Here is a 23,629-nt window from a genome sequence, read left to right on the forward strand (position 1 = left end):
ATCATCCTGACCTTCCTCCATGAATCTCTAATTACAAACGAGTGTTCCCCAAGAAAGAGGAAAAACTAGGTTGTAAAAAGGAGAACGAAAATAGCAGTCATTTTTCTGCCTTCCCACCATTTTGGTACCAGCTTTTCTTCTTTTCTTTCCTGTTCTCTTCTTCCCTTCTCCTCTCCTCCCCCTCTCTTTTCTTTCTTTCTTTTTTTTTTGAGGCCAAGGCTTCTGTACTGAACTTGAATTCCCCACACAACCAATGACAACGTCAAGCTCCTGATCCCCCACATTGCTTTCTGCGTGTTTGATTACTGGTCTCCACCTCTCCACCCAGTTTTATGCTATGCTAGAATTTTGTTTTTGCTAGACAAGCACTCTGTCAACCGAGCTCCATCTCTAGTCCCTTAGAGGGTCTTACAGACTGTCTCATTTCATCCTCACCAGTGAGCTTCCTGCCAGTTATGTCTTTTTGGATTACCCCTTCCCCCAATTAGCCTCCTTTCATGGCAGCGGTGTATCTGCGTTTCAGAAATCAATACTTGCCAACATCATTTTCTATCATGGGAGACTTTGAATGTCATGGACTAACTAACAAAACTTGGCTGAGATACTGATTTGAGGCCATCTGGTACTTATCAGTCTAAAAGTGGGTTTGAGCAAGGTTTTCTGGTGAGCATCACTAGACATTTGTATTTGCTGTAGCTGACAGAGTCTTCGACAGCCAGGTGAAAGAAGTGCATTAAGGAGGGCCTGGGATTTGATAGATATCAAACAGAGAAGACTGAAAAGACCCAATGAGGGTACATGTTTTCTTTCACTTCCCAGTTTAGAATGAGTTAAGACAGGCTGTGGAGGTGAGTGGATCGGGATGTAAACATTGTCTTCTTTTCCAGTCAAATGTGCATAAGACTGGATGGCTTGAGTCCAAGACGTCAGGGGCTTTACTACTTCCCCTCCTCCATTGATTATAACCAAATAATACAGTACGAGAAGTTCTCGTTGATAGATGGGAATCGTGTACACCGGTTTGGGTGGCTGGAAGGACTCTATGGAGTCCTACCACACGTGGAAAATGGGATTGGGAATGTGGCATTATCAAAACTATACCTAGAATTATACAGCCAATCTGCCAATGGTATGATAGATGCAGAAGAGTATGGACTGTGTGTTCAGACCTCACTTCTGCCATTTTAGTATCTTTAACCCAGGAAAGATTATTTGAAATGATTTTCAGCCTTTATTTCTTCATCTACCAAATGGAAATGCTATTATGTAGTCTCTGAGTTATTTGAATGTAGCAGCACAGAGTGTACTTACTAAAGGTTGGCTTCCTTTCCTCTTGTCTGTATCTTTCTGCTCCCACATTCCTTAACACAAGGCGTGACCTGGTGACAGATTTTATTGACTGAAAGCTCTAGAACTTTTTGGCAAGTGAAATGAAAACAGCTAACACCTTAATGTGCTTATGAAGCACACAGGTCTAAATCAGAGCTCATAATAAAAGTAGCCTGCATCTTAAAAATTTCTTAATTTTTAAACCCTTACCAAGAAGCGACTTGCATTTAATAGCTGCTGGGAAAGGAGAAATCTATTTACTTCAATCGATTAGCAGGCCATGTACCCAGGAATAGCTGGCTAACAAGAAGGGGATGGTTCCATATTTTTTGGATGTGCTTTTTTGTTTGTTTGTTTTGGTATTTTCTGACTTACTGTCTTTTGTTTTGATTTTGATTTTTTTGTTTTTTTTCTTTTTGCTATAGAGAAAAATTATGATGTAGTTGGGTGGGTAGGGAGGTTGGAGAGGATCTAGGAGAAGTTAAAGGAGGGGGAAGAATATGATCAACATATATTGTATGGAAAAAACTTTTTTAAACAAGAAAAGACTTGACAAATAATGTTATCAGCCACCTCTTCACTTTTAAGAATGTCATATCAAGTTTAATATTTGAGTAATATACTATACATGTATGTCCTTACTCTCTGAACCTCTTCTTGATACTTCAAAAAAATCACATATAAATGTTTCTTGTCATAAGCAATGTTACAATAATCATTTTTCTTGGGGTGTAAATCTTTACTTGGGACCTTTTATTAGAACCATCAAAAAGTTCAAGGGATATGAACATTTTAACACTCATTATAGTCCGCCACATTTCCTGTGGTCAATATCTGGAAGTGGCTAAGTGACAATTGTATTGGGCTATATTCTGACTACTTTATGTTGTCAGCTCTTTTAATTTTGATTTAACTTATGTTCTTTGGAAAGTCCCTTCCAGTTTGAATCTTTCCAGGGACAGTGGCATGAGGCCATCACCTAGAAAGGAAACAGAACAAGAGATTTCCTGGGTAAGTGATGAAAAACAGAAAGGGAACTTATGTGGGTAAGTGATGTCACTCTTCAGTTGGGCAGTGCATTTAGAGCTGAAGTTCTACAGCAGTTTGGAGCTTTTAGAGCTAAAGGTACATGGTTGGTTTTGCTACCAGCTGGCAGTTGTTGGGCACACTTTAGACAGCAGATATCGGGGATAGCACATAAAATAGATAGGTTCCAGATGACTGCAAATGCTTATTCAGAGCACCTTTAAAGCTATTTGACATTTGAGTTTGGCACAAGTGGATATTGGTCTTAGTTTACAACATGGGAGGTTATTTTAGCCCAATGTATGGGGTGTGGGGTCATTGCTGCCCCATCTATGTGATAGCCAAATAGGACCATGTCCATTCATTCAACTTTCCCATTGTTGTAATAGAGTGCTAGAGAATTTGAATGAACTTCTTATGGCAGCCAATCTAAAATTCCTGATTTTGTTCGATGCTTCTCCAAGCCAGCCAAGTCCAATCTGATCCCCTACTTCTGTACTCTTCATTTGACTCCAAATGCCAGGCAAAAATAAACCCATGAAATCAGTTCTCAAATTTCATTACTTTGTGGATGACAAAGTTGTAATCCAGCCAGGCACAAAGTGTTCCCCAAGATCACACAGCTCATTGTGAAAAAGGGACTTGACCCCAAATCATGGTTCCTGCATTTTGCCTCATTTTATGTGAATGTCTCCCTCCCTCTCACACCATTCAACCCTTGTGCATGAATTTGTCAGGCATGACTCTACTTTTTACTAATTTTTAATGGAGCAAAGCCATTTTATTTAAAATAACTAGAGATCTCTCTCCTTCTATACCCAAATGGTAGCTTTGGGCAGATTTCTGCACGTGCCCCCACTCCTGGCCACCTGTGTCTGAATGTCCTGCAAACAATCACAGAGGAGAGGCTTGCGCCATGATGCGTTTCCTCTTTATCTTACAATGAGGGATCTTATCTACACAAAGGTATTAGTTCCCGAGCTCGATGAAAGCTTATCTCTGCCAAATAGTTTCCCATGTTATATCTTGATGCACTTTCTTGCAAGAACTCTTAAAATATTTTAGTAAATACCAAATGGAGCTAGTACAAATTAAAGAAATATCATAGTGCCCCCTAAGGAATATTTTAGTATCGGATAATAAACTTGCTGACTCAATTTTGGAACATATTGCCTCTGGACTGGAGACAAAGAATAGGAAGTCTTCTTGTTGGCAGCCATAGGAGCCATTTGTGGTTTCTTTATATTGTTACTTTTATTGGGCTGTGGATTATTTTTTCAGATGCTGGAGCTTTTTTTGCTCTTTGTCTGGGATTAAATTTCCACAATACTGGGACATCTGTATCTTTGGGGGAAGGATGCTGACTGCAAGAATGAAGAAATCGAACTTCAGTTTCACAGGGAACCACCTGTCCCTGGTTAACTTGTAGGTCTATGAGTTTCATCAACATCTTCGTTCTCGTTCCCTTTAGTCGTCCTCTCTGCACTCCCCTTCCCAGAAACAAAAGGAGAGGAGAAGAGATAGAGCGCTGCTGTTGATTAAAGGAAGGGCTGATTGGAAGATAATGTTATGTAGACTACAGCAAAGGAAAATTTCACTGTGTCCCACATTCTCACACAGTTAAGAAGCTTGATGCTTAAACCTGTCTAGAATCCTCTATTGTTGATAGAGGTTAGATTGCTTTCTGGTCATCCCCAATTCCCATCCTGCAGAGACAGTGGTGCATAGACAAAGAGTTCCTAGTCTTCTTTCTATGTAGCACATCATGTATATGTCAACCAAGTCTGCAGGGTTTTAGTCCTCCCCACAGTATTTTGGCAGTGAGGATAGAAACTAATCTTTGCTGCTTTGTATCCAGAATTGTACAATCAAGAATTCAGAAATCAGAGTGCTTTTTGGATTGGAGACAGAAGACATCATTTTGTTAAAAATGAGTTGGGAGTTTGTTTTAAATAAGATGGAAAAAATCTACTTATCATTTCCTCAAACCTTAGAAGTATGGATCTCCATGTGGAGACAGGGAGAGAAAGTGGTTGGAAGAAAACTGAGAAGCTTGGATAGCCATGAGAGAGAGAGAGATACTAGAAGATTCTACAAGCTCCTTGTATTCTTTTTTTTCTTTTTTTAATTTACTTATTTATTAAAGATTTCTGCCTCTTCCCCGCCACCGCCTCCCATTTCCCTCCCCCTCCCCCGATCAAGTCCCCCTCCCTCATCAGCTCGAAGAGCAATCAGGGTTCCCTGACCTGTGGGAAGTCCAAGGACCACCCACCTCCATCCAGGTCTAGAAGGTGAACATAGCGGATAATGAGGACTACTGAGAACTCAAGAACAATGGCAATGGGTTTTTGATCCTACTGCATGTACTGGCTTTGGGGGAGCCTAGGCAGTTTGGAAGCTCCTTGTATTCTAAGTGATCTTCTGTTACTTAGGTGCCTGAGCTAGGAGATTCACACGTGGACTTCCCCACTGAGATGTCTCCATGTTGCCCGCAGAATTTAGTGCCTGCTCCTCAGTTGATGAAAAGAAAAATATGTATGCACACATACAGAGTATATGTTCAATACATTTAGTTATTCTTATATTAACAATGCTTAGTATTCCTTGTTAAATTGATAATATCATCCAAACCAATTGTCAAATTGAAAGAGTGTGGTGATAGCAATTTCTGCCTTTTAAATTACTATTAAGCCACTCAGTGTTTAATGAAATGGGTGCTGTTTTTACAGGTGCTTCCAAGTGACAACAAAAGATGATTTAGTTGAAAGTAAGCCAGTTACTATAAGAAATGAAAGAAATGATGCTTTGCCCCAATAATATTAATATATATTATATATACATACATATATATATATATAATTGTGCTTTAGAGACATTACCATTAAGCTTGTTTTTTTCTAAGTTACACACATACACTTCAAAAGTTTTTAGGCAGGTTATTTTGTTTTTATGTTTTTCTTCTTCAGCAATTAATTCTTCTGTGTGTTTATAATGAGGGGAAAATATAAATGTACAAACAGGACATTTGTTGGTATATATAATACTCTAATAGCAGATTAGATGGGAAAAGTATAGAGTTTCAAAACTGCTCTGGAGAGTAGCAAAATTACCGAACCTAGAGAAGACACTGACTAGCAGTGAATATTTTCAGAAAAAAAGAAAAGAAAAGAAAGAAAAAAAGATGTCTAGATAATTATGTTGACGATTTTCTTTAAGCTTTGAAGACCCATAATTTCTGTAAAGGAAACAGTCAGAAATGGGGTTAGAGGTTTACATACAATAACATTCATGATAAGCTAGCAATGCCATGCACATACAACAACACACAACACACAATAGCCAGCGCTAGGAGGATGGCCCTAGAGGATGAGGAGAGCCTAGGACAGTAACAATTCTGCTTGCTTCTCTTACATAATGTTGGAGAATGATAGTCCCTCATGCAGATAGTTATAACAATTCACTTTCTTGAGCTATTATGGTCTGATTGATACATTTGATGCGTTCTTTTGAAAACTCACAAGACAGTTCCCTGAAAGAATTGTGAGCACATTTATTACAGCTTTCTCATGTGACGTTAGATCCCCCAGACAGCATGGTGGGAGGCGGATGAACACTCAGGAATGGATAGCCATCAAATCTGGAAGAAACGGTGGGGAAATGGAAGCTATTTGCCACACTCACAGAGAGAGACGTAGCACTTGCCCTGTCCTGGGAAAATGTTTTTAAGCACATGGCTTCCATATGGGAGTAATTTCCATCTCCTAATTAAGATCAGATTTATAAATAAAAGTAGAGGAAGGAAGTCAGCCTGAAAAGGGTACGATACCAAAAGCCAGGGCTAAGTGCGAAGTCTTTGGAGGATGGAAAATGAAGGTAGTTGGGTTTTGGAAGGAAGTGGTTTAACAGGCCTTGTTTTGTCTTGGTTGTTTAGGACTCATTATAGGAGCATTGCCTAAGTCTCTTTAGGGATTTAGTTCTGACATGTTTATATATAGAGAGAAGACCAGCCCTCTGAATTGGCAGTACCCCTGTTGTAGGTTAGGAAAATTCACCCTTAACCTCTTACGATATATTGCTTATGTTCTAGAAGCTTCCTTGCTTGACTCTTGAACAATAAGATTTTAAATGATACAAGGCTAAACATTTTGCAAACATTTTCAACTGAGAATTATGAAATGAAAAGAACAGAGGAGGAGGAATAGCTTTGGATTTCTGTGCTTTACTGGGCACTGGTAATCGAAACCATGCAGGAAAAAAAAAAAGAGGTAAAAGCGAACAATTTCACTGCTGACTTGAAGCACATTTGCTGTGTTCCTGCTGAAGTTTGTTTAGGGATTTTATGCAGGTTTTCACAGACTAGTTTATCTTAATTCTACTGAAGTCACATGACAAATAGTCTAATTTTAATTAGAGAGAGAGAGAGAATATGATCTAGTTGAGTTCTCAATACTTTTAGTAATTATTTATGTTTCGGTGTTGCACATAAAAATCCACGAACCAGAACATAAGGACACAATCAGCCTATTGGCATGTAACAAAAACAGTAAATATGATTTTCTTAAAGTGCATTTGAGGTTGGTGTTACTGTCTTGAAGCTGAATAAACATAATTTACATTTGTTCTTTTAACTGAGTTCCCAGAGAGACGAGACATTAAAAAACAGGACTCCTTGCTTTCAACACATACATACACACACACACACACACACATCCCTCTCTATATGGATATATATGGGTACATAGGGTACATATACACACTCATGGGAATTATAGAATTAAGAGTACACATTTAAGTTTGGGTGAATGGGCAATTAGTTGTTCACAGTGTTATATTGATATTCTTCATCCAATTTTCAATATGAAAGACTTTTAGAATGGAAATTGCATTTTAGAATTGCCAGAAGCACCTCTAGAATGAATATGAAATTTTCCTTTAGTCCTTTCCTCACTGTAAATTAATAGGATGCGTGTGGCTTTGCAAAGCCTCTCTGGCTCCTATTCAGAATTTTCAAATGAATCCATATAGTGAATACAAAACACTGTGTGTGTGTGTGTGTTCATGTTTGCATGTATCTGTGTAGTTGCATTTTGGAGAGATAAATTGCTGTTTTCTTGTTGAATGGATTACATTGCAATGCTAGAGTCAGGAAGAAAGAAAATGAGACGGCTGTTTACTCAGGGCAATGCTACTGAGTAAACTTGACGGTGAGAACCCAGCATGTTAGCCAGTGGCTCCATAACTGCCCGCACCTCTAGTTACCATTCCTCATCCCAGCCACATTCTCTCTTCTCTGCAGCCCTAATTCCAAAATCCGAGGGGGAAATTTAACAGTTACAGTATGGAGAAGGATATTTATTTTCTAGTGGTGAACTTTAAGCCCTGAATAGACGTAAACTCCAGCCAAGTCTCCCCATAAGGTTCTCTGATGGGTGAATTCAACCCAAAGAAGATCCACACTTTGCTAATGACCAGGGCAAAGCAATACTAAACAACCCTGCCTCCCAGCTCAAGATGCCCACATTCTGGGAGCATGCTAGTGAAAATTGAGCCAAGCATCTCTTTGTGATTCATCTCCTTGTGGTAGGTTGTGTAGGGCTACCAGATCTGCTACCGAGGCAGGGTTGGGGAAAGTTACTTAAACTAGGAATTTTTGAAAGAGTTCATTGAGTACTGCTTGCGCAGTGGAGCTGTCTGATACGATGCGAACTTCACCCTTGATCTCTTAAGAGGTAACTTTAGCAGTCTTTTGGGCTGAAAACGGCCTCTTTCCAGATGGTGCCTCACACACCTAATGACCCTGGTGTCCCTCGTGCGCTGCCCTTGTTTCATGTCTGCATCACACTCTTCAGATTGGTTGTAAATCTGTAGCTTCAAGTTGCGCTCAATGTCACGGGGCTTCCTGGTTTCATTTAGGTGTGTAGAGGGGAATTTGTTCTTCCAGTCTTTGAAGCTGAATGAATACAGTTTGACCTTCCACACCATGTAAAACCAGAACATCTGAAAGCCAGAGGCTCTATAGGAGACATTCACCGGAGAGAAAGAGAGAAAAATCCTTTGTTCTCATGACTCATTAATTCTAATTTGATGCATAAACATATTCTTTGACCATACCAAATTCATTTGTCCTGAAGACAGGCAGGTGGCTACATATAGGTAAAGATATTAATGAATCTCTTATGTGTAGTGTCAATGACTGTATGGTTACACTTGGTATTTTCCATTGTGAAACATCTTTCAGTCAAGATCTATTAAACACCGGCTATATGACAGACATTGTGGACTGGTTCTGGAGATTCAGTGTGGGAAAAGCAGGAATGTCCCTATGCAGTTTCCATAATTAGCTCTCCAAAACCACACCCTTATCAAAGGTACTGAAAATTTCTGGACTCTGGATTCTCCTCTATGTCTATTTGCAAATGTATGTTTTTAATATGAGGGGATTTTTTTATGAGCATGTTTATATACAGAAAAGTGCCCAAATCAAGAATACAGCTTGGAGGATTTTTACCAAGTAAACATATCCATAAAATAAGCAGCCAGACAAAACAGCAGAATGTTACAGTTCCCCTGGGATCTTCATGTTTTTCTTCATGTTTGAAGCTCCTTCTTATAATTCCAGTCGACCTTCTCAACTACTTTTCCTGACTTCTGACATCATATTCTAATTTTGCCTTGTTCTGAAGTTTATAGGTATGGAATCTGCCTTCATTTGTTCAATTTTATGCTTATTTGATGCCTCTAAGTTGGTGCAAATGGTTAGGTTTATTTATTATACTGTTAAATTGCATTATAATCCTTTTATCTAATCTGTTCTTACATATTTGTGGAAAGTGGTCCTGATGTTGACATTTCCTGGTTGGGGCTATTAAGATTCCTGCATGCATCTTTTGGTGAACATTTCTACTGGGAATACACTTAGGAGTGGAATTGTTAGGTTAACAGTTGCTCATGTATTCATCTGAGCTACATGTCAACAAGTATTTTTTTTAAGTGTTTGCACTAAATTGTAGGCCCGGCACCACTGTATGAAGCCTGCCGGTCACTACATGCTTTTGCCAAGCTCAGCATTATACATTCTTTCCCTTTCATATGTATTTTTAAGTAAAAAAAAATCCAATAGTCACTGGGGCTTTGGGTGAGCAATGAGACATCATAAAGTTTACAGCAAGTATTAATCTGTTAGACTTAAATCTGTGCCCACAATTCAGGATGACATCGTATTGAATTACCATCTCTGCTGAGCTGTTAAAGAAATGAAAACCACTGTTTATACTAGAAAACCTGAAGATGTTTCTTTTACTTTGGGGTTGAGCTTTTGTTAAGCCAGCAGTGGCCAACCAGCTCCCCCCACTGCAAAAGGATCTAATGAGGAAAAGTAATATACAGATCCCTTGTTTGAATTTCAAAATGAAAATGGCTTTATCAAGTCTGGTCGGATAAACATGCAGTTGGGCTTGAGATGACTTTCCATATCAACTGTAAGGCTAAAAATGACAAAATTGGAACAATTATAGGGTAATAAAAATCCTAATGCTGGGCCCTTGGAGCTGTAAGGAGATAAATGACATATTGAAATTATCTTGCTGTTTATATTGTAAAGCTAGGAGGAAGTGTAAATATAAGGGGTCCAGACCCAGGCCTACTACAGAAAGGCTCAGCTAAAGGAAGGTATCTTATCCTGGGGCCAAGGAAATGGTCTAGCAGGTAAAGGTGCTTGTCATGGGCACCCGGCAACTTGAGTTTGGATCCCCAAATCCATGTAAAAGCCAGCCAGCCAGCCACTGTAGCACGTGCCAGTCATCCAAGCATTCTTGTGCTATCATGGGGAGGTAGACACAAAAGAATGTTCTGGAAGCTTGAGGACCAGCTAGCCTGGAGTATCTAGCATAGTAACAACAACAACAAAAAAGAGATCCTTTCTTAAGCAAGGTGGAGGTGGAAGATGAGGCCCAGCACCTGACGTTTCCTCTGACCTCTACACACGTGCTGTGGTAAACACATGCTCTCACACACAAGCATGTACACACACACAAGTATGCATGCACACACAGAGAGAGACAGAGAGAGATGGAGAGAGAGCAAACATACGCAATAAGTATTTTTAAAAGAAACTTACTCTTAGAAATCTGTTGACGTTTCCTTTTTCTTTTCAGTCTAAGGTTTACACACGCACACCTACCTTATATCTGGACTTCAAGTTGGACCAAGGAGCTAAGCATTCCCAGCCAATTCCTAAAGGTATGACGGGTTCTGGAATTTGGTAGCCATGTCAGGAAAAAAAAAATCAAATCAAAGCCCAAGCAGCTGCTTTCTTGTTAATTCAAACTTCTGCATGGTCTTCTGGGAACTTTATGTTTAAATTAGCAAAAAAAAAAAAATCCAAAAGTTTGACACTTTTCCTATCTGCTGTCTGACACACAACTAATTGGATAATCAAAACGACTTATTTATTTGCAGTTTCAGTGGTATTGGCTGCCTATATTCAGACATACTAGGTACCAACTTATGCAGCTTGTATTTTATTATGAAGTTGCTTAAATCAAGGTTACCTCATCTCTCTTCTTTGTCACCATTTTTTCTAGGTCAAATTCCGTTACAGCTCCAAGAACTGTCTAAATCCATTTTCTTTAGATGCTTTATTACAGCAAATATCCCTTGAAATGTGTGGTCCATTGGCTGTGTCCCATGCATGTTTAGCTTATCATATTTGATGGTGTTATTCCTCATGGTAAAATGATTTGACGTGGACGTCTGGGTTGTGTTTGGCTTCTGGCATGAGCCGTCTAAGTTAATGTTGACTTGGTGGTGTCATTAACAGCCTGATTGGATAGAAATGGAAGCACGCATTGCTACCATCCCACCTCTGATACCAAGAAAATGCCTGCGTCCCAAGGGAAACACAGTTAACGGAGAGCCTGGATACATTCTTCCTGAACCCTACCAGGTTTTATCGGAATTCTTTCCCATAAATAGCATTAGAATCAATTTTTACCATCTCGTTCTTTCCTTTGGGCTAGGCACATTTCTGTTGGATTGTGTTAATCTTGCAGAAAACAGATGTTTCATGCAGTGGTGATTTGGAAGACAGTTCATATCAGGAATTGGGCCTGACGATGCATCATTTACAAAGAATCCAATCTGTCGAGTTTTTGACAGTACTAGATTTCCTTTGCATTGGCCACACATTTTCTCCATTAGATCTTGGCTAAAATAAGAATTAGTAGGGTTCATTTTTTTGCATGGTGACTTTTAGCATCTCTTGCAAGGCAATCTGATTTTTCTTGCTGTAAATTGATGTGCCGACAATATTGTTATCATTCATCACGAAGGACATAAATTTGCATTTCTAGGAAAATATCAATCTTTTTCAAGAAACTTATACTTTCTGCTCTTCAGAACCTGTTTTTCTACTGACTGTTTATTTTTTCCACCTTTCTACATAGCATCTCTGCTTCTGGGTACTTTAAAGCATGGTTTGGAGTGTTAATTATGAAAATTGTTATGATATGAAAATTTTTTCATTTAGTGAACCTTTTCCTTCTTTTATAGCTTTTCTTCATGGTGTAGATAAATCGATAGCAAAACTATCTTCAGACAATGGATAGTGTACCACTCTGTTAGACAGAATATTGTCCTTCTTCCCTCAGGATGTTCATGTACTAACTCTCAGGACCTGAAACTGTGTTACATGGCAAAGGAGAAGGAGACTTTACAGATATGTATGGTGGAGCTCGCTTATAATTCCAAATCCGAGCAAGTGTAAACAGGTTAAAGGTCATCCTTGGCTACATAGAAAATTTGAGGCCAGTCTAGTCTACATGAGACCCTGTCTCAAAATGACAGCAAAAAAGTGACATGTGTGTTAATGTAGACCTGTAATCATGGTAGTCAGAAGGTAGACGCAGTAGTGGGAGGATTAGGAGTTCAAGGGCATCTCACCTACATAGTGAACGGAAGGCCAGCCTGAGCTACTCGAGACTGTCTAAAAAAAAAAGCAGGGGGACTTTGCAAGTATGAGTAAACCAAGGCTCTTGAGATGGAGTGTTCTATGGTTTTAACCTGTGTAGTGAAGGCTTGGTCCTCAGCCTATGTGGCTCCTGGAGGGGAAGGGGAAATTCTAGAAAGTTGTGTCTGGGGGAGGTTAGATCTTTGGGGATGTACTCCTGAAAAGGAAGGATACTGAGGTCCTGGATTCTCTTTTCTTTCTTTCTTTCTTTCTTTCTTTCTTTCTTTCTTTCTTTCTTTCTTTCTTTCTTTCTTTCTTTCTTTCTTTCTTTTTTGGCTGCTATAAATCAAGACGCTTCCTCTGCCAATCATGGCTGCCATGTTGCACGACCTCACTACCTCATACAAGCCCAGGAGCCACATGGGCAACCGGTCACAGACCTCTACACCATGAGCCAAAGTCAGCTGTCCATTTTTTAAGCTGATCACCTTAGGTACTGGTCCGGGAATGGAGGCCAGCTCGTGATGAGAGGATAGTCTGGGAAGTCCAGGTGGGCGTGCTGGATTTCAGCAGCAGTGACTACGTAGATGAAAGAAGGCAAGTCCCAGTAAGAGGAGCAGTGATGTAGAAGCAGAGTGAAGTCGGTACCTGCAGTGACAGCCGTAAACTAAGATAGCATTTGCAACATCAGTAGAAATTGCTTTCTGTATTCTCCTTGAGGTGAAGGAAAAAGGAAACGAGCCACATCTTTCCCATTCACTTTTAAAAGAGAATTTCAGTATTTTGTACTAAAAAAATCACTTTTGGGTGTCTTTAGGTAATTATTTTTAATATAGTCAATACATATTATACTAACATTAGTATAAGTTTTACTGTTGCGAATTTTTTGCAATTAAAACTTTCCTTTTAGTATTTCCTAATATGTTATTTTATTTCATAATGGAACACTCCATTGTTTTTCAAAAGGAACTAAGGTATGTGGCACAGAAACAGTTAGCTATGGCATTTTGCTTGTTTTATAGTATTTGGTGATGATGATAGCATACGCAATAAGTTGTAGATGTAATAGTATCAGATATTTCCTACCCCAAGTTCCTGTAACTCAGTTCATTTTTCATATTTTGGACATTGTAATGTTGAAAAAACTTAGTAGAAATACTAAGCATTAATACCAGGCTATATAGTTTATCTTTAGGCGAATCTTATTGTACAAGCTACTCTGTGACTGTATAACAAACCAACCTGGAACTTAGTGCTTTAAGGCAACTCATAGTATCTCATACCATGGTTGTGACCTCTGACCCAGTCACTATTACAGTGTTATCTTGATGTCAGCCAGTATCTTTGTCATCCTTAGTTGCAAACTCACACTCTGGTGACTGCTGGCAGGATTCGCTGACTGGTCTGTTCTCTGTTCTTGCTACATCGGTCTCTTCCTAGGATGGTTCACACAGCTTCTGGCTTTATCACAGTGTCCATGTGAGGGAACAAAAGAGAATGAGCAATCCCAGAAGCAATGTCCTGTCAATCTTGCAATCCCAGAAGCAATGCCCTGTCAATCTTGCTGTACTGTCCAGGAGAAGTAAGACACCAGGTGCCGGTCACACTTGAAGAGCTGGGTTTGTTTTATTATTATTACTATGACAACACCCGAAGGCAGGGACCATGGGATCATCATGGAGTTCGCTGCTGCTCTGGTTTGTTTCCATTGTCACCATGCCACAACCTGCAGTCACCTGGGAAGAGTGTCTCAATGATAAACTAGATCTGGCTGGTCTGTGGGCATGTCTGTGAGGGACTGTCTTGATTGGTAATGGAAGCGAAAAGACCCATCCCAAATGTGAGCAACACCATTTCCTGGCTTGGGCCATGAACTTTGTAAGAACAATGAAAACTAGCTCAACTATTTGAGCTAGTTTTCATTATTCTTACATTTTGATCCTACTGCACGTACTGGCTTTGGGGGAGCCTAGGCAGTTTGGATGCTCACCTTAGGAGACCAGGATAGAGGTGGGCGGTCCTTGGGCTTCCCACAGGTCAGGGAACCCTGATTGCTCTTCGAGCAGATGAGGGAGGGTGACTTGATCGGGGGAGGGGGAGGGAAATGGGAGGCGGTTGCGGGGAGGAGGCAGAAATCCTTAATAAATAAATAAATTTAAAAAAATAAATAAATAAATAAATAAAGAAAACTAGCTCAAAGCAAGCAAGCAAGCAAACAGGCAGGCAGGCAGTGTAAGTGTTTTCATTTGTCTTTTGTCTTGACTGGGTGTGAGGAGACTAGGCTTTTAAGCTCCTGCCTATGCAACTTCCTTGAAATGATGGACTATAACTTGGACTTATAAGTCAAATAAACCCCTTTTCCCCAAAATTGCTTTTGGTTAGGGTATTTTATCACAGCAACAGACACGAAATTAAAACAATCACAATACAACTTCTGCCTCTGTGAAAAGTGTAACCCAGTTTTTATATGCCTAGTGGTGAAAAAATGAGTAGCGATTCCCATTTCCTCTAATTTGTGACTTTTTTTTCCATACTGAGGCTTGAACCCTGAACTTGATGGATGATAGACAAATGCTTTATCCCCAACTCACTGTGATGTTTTTAATGATTTGAAAAAGCCTAGAGAAAACACATGATGAGAGGTGTCTTGGAATTCCTAGCCTGACTTCTTACAGTGTCTCTGTTGTTAGGGAGGAGCTCCAAACTCAAATAATTCATGTAGAATTGTACATGGGAGGAGTTGTTAAAGAAAGGGTGCCTGGGCGGTGGTGACATATGCCTTTAATCCCAGCAGAGACAGGCAGATGTCTGTGAGTTTGGGGCCAGCCTGGTCTACAGAGCTAGTTCCAGAACAGGCTCTAGAGCTACAGAGAAACCCTGTCTCAAAAAAAAAAAAAAAAAAAAAAAACCAAAAAAGAAAAAAGAAAAAGGAAAAAAGAGAGAGAAATTGTGATTTTTTTTTGTTCACTATATCAAATACTCAACTTGTCCCCTGGCATGTCTGTAAGGGATTGTTTTGCTAGTTGATTGAAGTTGATTAAATATTCTAATGTTCTATTACCAAGTAGAGAGCTTGGCAAAGCATTGGAATACTTGATCTCAGAGTTCCTTATAGCTATGATATACATTTAAAAGTTATGGCTATTAATCAATTAGTCCTCCAAGCATTGATAAACATGAACCTGAGGCAGTTGTAAACTTATCCTGCAAGAAATTTTAATTGTTTTACTTTGGGCGAGCTGTATGTCCTTTTCATATTGATATGTAGCAACTCTGTATATTCTGAGTTCTAGTCAGCATCATTTGCATTATAAATATCTTCTCCTTTCTACCTCTCATTTTTCTGTTCTATTCCTATACTGGAATCAATGAAAGTTTTCTTGGGTTTACAGATTGCTCCTTAGTGGTCAGTGCACTCTGTGGCTTCTTTAATCATCACTGCCAAATCAAAGGTCATGAAAATGTTCTGTAGTCTACCAGGTGTTTTCTTCCTTGTCTTTTGTGTTGGCGTGTAATTTACTTTTCTGGAATTAGTTTTCTTTTTAAATATTTTTCTTTGCAATGGTGGGGTTGGAACTCGGAGACATGTACCTGTTCTACTACTGAGCCACATCCCCGGCCTCTCATTTTAAAATTATTTTCAATTGGCAAGTAAATTAGTATTCCTTCTTTCTGTGCAACATGGTGTTTTAAAGTATGGATACATTGTAGAATGACTAAATGGAGATACCTAACACATTACTTACAGTTATTTTAATGATTTAAATAGATAAATTTTTTAGGCAGAATCTTACAACGTATCCCTGACTGACCTGGGACTCACTATGTAGACCAAGTTGGCCTCGAACTCACAGAGATCCACCTGCCTCAGCCTCCCAAGTGCTGGGGTTAAAGATTGCACTACCATAATTTTTTGTTTTATCTCACATATATGAGTATTTTGACTGTATGTATGTATGTATGTGTACCTAGTAACTATGGACATCAGAAAAAAGCATTCGATCCCCTAGAACTGGAGCCACTCTGTGGGTGATGGAAACTGAACCTGGGTTTTTCATAAAAGCAAAGGTCCTCTTAGCCACCGAGCCACCTCATAGCCCTAAACAGAACATTTTGTTGAGAATTTGCAGTTAGTGATTTTAGTACCATATTATAAAAATAAGTATCTTGACCTTGTACTATTGAACTGAAACTTTATGTCCGTTGATGACATTTATTTCTAATGCATGGATATAGAACTACATTTTAAAAATGTGGTGGTGCATGCCTTTAATGTCAGCGATCAAGAGGCAGAGGCAGGAAGAATCTTTGAGGAGTGTGGAGTTAGCCTAGGCTAGACAGGGAATTTGAAGCCAGCCTGAGCTACCTAGTGAGATTCTGTCTAAAGCAGAAAGAAAGGGAGAAGGAGGAAGGTAAAAAGGAAGGGAATGAGAAAGGAATGGAGGTAAGAAGCTAGGAGGCTCACTCAAGGGCAAGGAGTGTCACGACCATCTTCAGTTGCTGCAGCTCAATGAATCCTTCTGTTATAATGCTAGTGCACATAACTTCCTGTTTGTCAGAACTATTCTAGAACTCTCCCTGTGCTAACACCTACTATCCTCCTAATCCCATAGGCCAGTGTGATCATGTCAGTTTTTCAGATGAGGAGGCTGAGGTACAAAGAGATTCTATAACCTCATAAGATCCATTAGGCAGTGATTGTGTACGATTTCATAACCAGCCCAATGTTACTGTGATTTTTAACCTGCTACCTTGTTCCATACTCAACCAATGAGTGGCCCTTTAGTGACTTCGCTTCCTTTTGCTCTTTATTTTTAGTTATGAGATAGCCATTAGTTATACATCACTATATTTATGTCTTGTGGTGAGCTGTCAGCTGCAGTGAGATCAGAAAATCCATCTTTTTATTTATTTATTTGTTTGTGTGTTTGGGTTTTTGAGACAGGGTTTTTCCATGCATCCATGACTGCCCTGGAACTCACTGTGTAAACCAGGCTGGACTTGAACTCCTCCTGCCTCTGCCTCCTGAGTGCTGGGATTAAAGGCATGTGCCGCCACCACCTGGCCAGAAAATCCATCTTAATGTCAGCTATTCTAAACTACAATATTCAGGGGAATACTCAGTCCGGCGTGCCATGTGGTTCTCGTTGCTACTGTAGGTTTGTTTTGGACAGTTTTATACCTGTATATAATGTTTAGGGAAATACACAGAATTCTTGGTTATGTTTTGGGTAACAGTGACCCTGCCACACTTGGCTTCATGTATTTTGTAATCTAAGAGTAGAGCACTTGGATTGCTGTTTTAGGGTGCATGGGTTCATCTTAGGCCCAGGTCACAGCCCCATTAGAAGTGTTGACCTACATAGATGTTGAGGAAAGTATAAAGGAAAGGGATGGGAAGAAAAATGAGCTAAAATTTGTTTAAAATACCTCCTAAGGGCTAGATGTTGAGTGTGTGTGTGTGTGTGTGTGTGTGTGTGAGAGAGAGAGAGAGAGAGAGAGAGAGAGAGAGAGAGAGAGAGAGAGAGAGAGAGAGAGAGAGAAATGGCCTACATTAAGGAAGCACAATGAAGCAGGTAGGGTGGCATGCTGGCTTTAGGAGAATATATAGTAATTCTCTGTAGTATCTTTAGAAGTTTTCCTGAGTCTCAAATTATTTCAAAGCATAAATTGAAAAAGAGTTTATTCTGAAGAAGAGGGGCAGATGTCAGGTCCACAGTGAGGGCGTTAGCCTGAGGAAGTTGCATGTGGCAGCTTCCAATACAGGCACTTGGGATCATAGCTGCTTTGGGGTCTGGCAAACGGTATAAGCCTAAGTTGGGGGATGGGTATGTTCTCTTCTTAGCCCCATTGCCTTCTCTCCTTTCTTCTATTTAACTGACTTGTAGTGTGTCTGCAGGCCATGTTTTCCTACTTCTTCCGCCACATACATGCATAAGAACAGCTGTAAATTCACTGGAATTATGAACTCTTAATGAAGACAGAAGAAAAATGGTCTGGCTTAAGCCAAGGAATGTAGGCTGAGGAAATCTCTCACTAGGGATATTTTTAAGAATCAGGAACCTCCCTGCCACAGAAAATGATTTACACATTTAAAAGCCACGTTGTACATTTGTTTTGTGTTTGGCTGAAGGACTTGTATGTGTGGCTGACTTAACTGTCCTAAGGGACTAGACGAAAAAAACATGAGCTTCATCTCAACAGATTTGATTTGTTATTTCCCGAGGGAAGTGAAGATCTTCGCAGCTGCAAAGAGACAGTAGGGTGGCCACCATGCTTGTGGACACAAGGAAAATGTAGGCAATGTGACCTCTGAGGGAATGACAAACACTGGAGGGTGACATCGATTCCTAGTGCAGAACATAAAAGTGACAGGAGTGTTGAAGGAAGGAAGAAGGACCTGAAAACCGCACAGGGGAGAGCCCTTAGCTAACGCAATTTTGCTTTTAGCAAGGAGGAATTTGAACAAAATGTTTTTTCTTAAATGTACAGATTGCATTCATTTATACTATTTGACACTTATTTTCTTTTTGGCAGCCCCGAGAAACAGTGCTCCCTAGAAATGAAGCAAAGCTAAATAGCATGTTGTAGGTGGATATCTTTCTACAGAGAAGATAGGAGAGGGATTTCTCCACTGCTGCTGTTCCACTAGCTCTAATGCTCCGTGCTTTCCACCCAGCTACGTGAACTGTGTTCTATATACTGAGCTGTGTTACACTGTGTGTCCTAATAGATTACTTTAACAAAGAGCGAAGGCAGGCAAATGCATGGAGAACACTCACTTGGTGGCTCCTCACAGCACATACTTTGTCCTTCTGGGTTTTGTCAAGGAAGGATTTTTGAAGGAAAGGAAACAGACCCATGTGATAAGTGTGGACTAGCTGTCTGTCTGGAGAGTGACGCAGTAAGCGAAGGAGAAATGAGACGGGGATCATTTAAAAGATCCAAAATAGAGACCTCCGCTGAGCAGCCGAGAGTGATGAAGATTTGGCAGTTCTAGAAATAATCACCTATTAACTGCCTTTAGACGTGTGAAGGGAGGGTTGATTATATGAACAAAATCACATTCAAGACAGTGGAACGTTCTGCAGTCTTTCCAACAGAGGAGTTACTGCTCAATGTTTTGACATGGAAAGACGTTTAAAAGACAACATTGAGTTTCTTCTCCTTCTGAAGCTAATAATATGCAGTACGTAAAAGGAAAAAGTCCCCAAAGTGCAAATACCAAATTGCTCACCGTTTATGATGGGGTATTTCTGAGAATTACAGAAAAATTTGCAGTTTAGCTGGCTCATGCTTTGGTATTCTTAAAATGACATGTTAATTTATTTTTTCCAAGATAAAAGAAATAAAGCCATCTGCACTTAGAAAAGAAATGTTAACCATTTTCAGACTAAACATTTTTTTTATGCTAAGAGGAAAGGGGTTTGGTTGTAGAGTAGGATTCTAAATTAGACTAAATAGGAATAGGAAAGCTGATCATCCATTAGAGAGAAGCGGGAGTCCTTGCAGAGCCCCGCTGTGCACACGAGAATGGGGCTATAGATTCTCAGCATGTGTTTTCAACATCTACAAGGGACCTTCCGCCTTCACGCTGTCCCACTTGGATACCAGTGGCTGGACCTTCTTGATGTTTATACCCACAATGTGTACCATTGATAGAAGTGCAATAAACTGTGGGAGGCTGAATGGGGGAGGAGCCAAGACAGCAATGACTTAGATTTTTTCTCGTAAAATCTCAGGAAAAGCCAGAAATAGTGGCTTGCGTTTGAGATGCTAGCGCTGGGGAGGCAGAGGTCCACAGAGCCCTGGGACTTGCTGGCTAGCCACCCACGTCTCATCTGTGAGGCTCAGGTCCCAGCGAGAGACCCAGTCTCAACAAAGTGGATGGCTCCTGAGGAAAGACACCTAAGGTTGACCTCTGGCCTCTATGTGTGCATGCACACATGTGCAGCTTCTCAGGTGTATGCATCTGCACATGCACAAACACGCATATACACACAAAAACTTAAAAAAAAAACATAAAACTGTGGACTAGGAGAAGAAAAATGTTTCTCCTGGCCTGACTAAGTATGTTTATTTAGCCATCATTCAAGTTTTCTTAATGACTCAATTCATACTGAAGTTTGCCAGTTCTTTTTCCTCTTGTGCCACTATTGTATTTGCAGCCCATTCGCCATCTTAACCACACCTTTTGAGTCTATCTGCCCTGTCTGGTCTTTCTTTCACTTTACTTTGCCACCAAATTGCCAACTCCCAAAAAAACTCCAGTCTAATGGCCACCATCTGTTGATGAATGCCATTTCTTGATCTTTCCATGAAATGAATATGGAGTGATATTTTCATCTACTCTGAGTTTGCCATTCCCGGGTTTGTTTCTCTCAGCGGGAACACAGCATCTCTTCTGAGTCATGGGTACAGTGCATAAGTAGCTATGGAAACCAGTTGCTTCTCTGAGCATGCGAAGGATGGGCTGTTACTGATTCCGAACTGTTAGCTCCACAGATCCCAGGATCTGTTTCTTTGAAAACTTGTGTGGACAATTACAGGGATATTACAGGCCATCTGAAACCTATTCATCACTAAAGATTTTAGGTCCCCGTTGGTAGGGAGCAAGTGAAGTCTTGAGGGCCTGTTTGTTGTTGACAGGAGCACAGCCATGTCAAGGACTCCAGTGCCTCAGCATGGGAGTAGCAAAGCCTTCCTTGGATGAGGCTCAGAGGGATGGCAAAGCTTTTCTCTGGTTACAAGGGCAAATGTACAGTTTGTGCTAAAAATGTCCAGCATAGTTTCCATCTCCCGCTGGCTTGTTTCCAACCTGAAGGCTGCTTCTCCTGAGAAGAGCTAATCTTGCCTCCTTGTATGTCATAAACCCTGGCTCCTTGTTCATCTGTATGCAATAACATTGCTTCTCTGTTCAACTGTATATAATATGTTACGATTATATATATATACACACACACACAACTGTATATATAGTTTGCAGCTTCTCTGAGAGTCAAGCCCACCCAATCCCAGATTACCCCCTACCCGTGTGTGTGTGTGTGTGTGTGTGTGTGTGTGTGTGTGTGTGTGTGTGTGTGTGTATCTTCTCTTCATTCTGTCAATGCCCCAGTTAGGGCAATCTCTAGAGCCCTTCAGGACGTGGCACCTGTTATTGATAGATAGAAAAAGAATGTGTTCACTGCAAACCAGCACTCAACCAAATATAAAAACACTCCTTCATTATTCATACTTCAGCCTACTTGGGAGTATCGCAAATTGAACATGAATAAGGACTGGAGTGCTCTAACTTACAGCATGGTGATAGAGTTGTAAGAAACAATTTGTGGGCTGGCGGATGGCTCAAAAGTGCAGAGTGCTTACTGCTCTATCGGAGGACAGTAGTTCGAATTCCAGCATCCCACTCACAAATGTGAGTAGATCCAGCTCCAGGGGATCTGTTGTTTCCCCTCTGACTTCTGTGGGTACCTAGCTCGTAGACACAAATGAGGGTAAAATAATTTGATAATATTACTTTTGACAAATAGATATATTGCTAAAGTGAACTGGAGAGTGCCTACTTTGGGTGGCCCTTAAATAGCAAGTACTCTAAGTCCGTCATGTATAGAAGTATGTTTGTGTATGCTTGTGTGCATGTGTGTGTGTGTGTGAGGGAGGAGAAAATATGCAAATATGTAATAGGTATAAAAAATACCTCACAGGGGGCTGGAGAGATGGCTCAGCGGTTAAGGGCATTGCCTGCTCTTCCAAAGGTCCTGAGTTCAATTTCCGGCAACCACATGGTGGCTGACAACCATCTGTGATGAGGTCTGGTGCCCTCTTCTGACCTGAAGGCATACATGTAGACATAATATTGTATATATAATAAATAAATTAAAAGAAATAGCTCACAGAACTAAAGTCTTAAAACATGTATCTAAAAGAAAAAATATTTCACCCTCAACTTTTCTTTTTTGTCTATTATATATGGTTATATCATACATGTAATATCAAAATGCATATGCAATAAATATGTATAAATTGATAGTATGTGCACTAATATTGTAATGTCTCTGGTCCTTTTCCAGGGTGGACAAGCTTCATTTATACCATCTCTGGAGATATATATGTTGGTGAGTAAAGGGTATTGCAGTTTAATTCAAACGACTGGGTAAACTACTGAGACGGTTGTGTGTAATAGAATACTGTGCCTCCTTCCTTCCCCTACAAATCTGGAGCAGCATATCTGGAAGCCTTGCAGCTTCCAGAATGTTCAGTGACCGAGCCCGACATGAACAAAGGGCCCAGGCAGAAGGCACAGGCATGGCTATGCTTGTTAAAAGTTTCCATGCCCATAAGGAGTTTGCGCTCCAGTGGGCTTCAGTGAGAGGAGCAGTCTGCCTACCCCTCTGCAGGTAGAAGAATACAAGTTAGATATTTGGGGTATCTCGCCATTTCTTTTCCTTCTAAGGGTTGTATGTTGTTGCTGGTTGAGAAATGCATGCGAACAAACCAACTCCCATTTTGTATGAAAATAGTGAGATATCTAAAAGAAGTTCTTCATGCCAAGGTTTCACATCTGTACGCCCGAGACAAGGATCGAGCCATGTTGATGTGAAAGAAAGTGGCCCCCATAAACGGTCATTTGAATTCTTGGTTCCCAGTTGGTAATGCTCTTTAGGGATGTTTAGGAGATGTGGCCTTGTTGAGGATGCGTGTCACTGGAAATAGTCTTTGAGAGTTTAAAAATTCTTGCCATCGCTAGATCTTACTTTCTGCTTCCTGCTCACTGTTCACGTTATGAGCTCTCAGCTCCCAGCTCCAGCCACCTTAGGTTGCCGGATTCCAGATTTTTCTACCAGGACAGAGTCTTATCCTAAAGGAACCATAAGCCAAATAGACGCTTCCTTCTGTAAGTTTCCTTTGTCATTTTTTTTAATCCCAACAATAGAAAAGTAACTAATACACAAGTGTTTCTCAACTACAGCCTCCATGGCTTGCGGTACACTCTGTTCAGTTACAATGTAGAGTTCAAGCCGGCTTCCGTCTTCAAGCCTAGCCAACATTGTAGCAGAAGAGGCAGAATTCAGATGATAGGAGAAGGTCACACAGAGCAGGTCGCCTCTGCTTGTGTCCACCCCAACCATTGCCATCTTCCTGGAAACAGGAACCAGCTTTTTGTGGGCATGACAGCAAGTGGCTGGGTGACAGCTGTACGATGAATGTCCCACCTAAAACCCTCCGGGCCTGCTTTGTCAGTAGTTGGCTGACCAACTTTCAACTGTCCTAGCTCTGCCATGTCTTCTGAAACTGGACCCCGGTCAGGAAAGACAACAGCTCTGGAGA

General features: G+C 40.4%; 1 protein-coding gene across 2 annotated transcripts in view; it reads left to right on the plus strand.

Moving 5' to 3' along the window:
• The window catches only part of Pir (pirin), a 90,336-nt gene that overhangs the window by 44,308 nt on the left and 22,399 nt on the right, over positions 1-23,629 (plus strand). The window contains exons 6-7 of one of the 2 annotated variants that reach the window (XM_075958159.1): positions 10,509-10,593; positions 22,372-22,416. In XM_075958159.1, the coding sequence (XP_075814274.1) occupies positions 10,509-10,593; positions 22,372-22,416 (130 nt within the window). The remainder of the gene's footprint in view (positions 1-10,508; positions 10,594-22,371; positions 22,417-23,629) is intronic. The other variant, XM_075958160.1, reaches the window with a different exon arrangement.

Source organism: Microtus pennsylvanicus, chromosome X, assembly GCF_037038515.1.
Source record: "Microtus pennsylvanicus isolate mMicPen1 chromosome X, mMicPen1.hap1, whole genome shotgun sequence".
Taxonomy (NCBI): Eukaryota; Metazoa; Chordata; class Mammalia; order Rodentia; family Cricetidae; genus Microtus; species Microtus pennsylvanicus.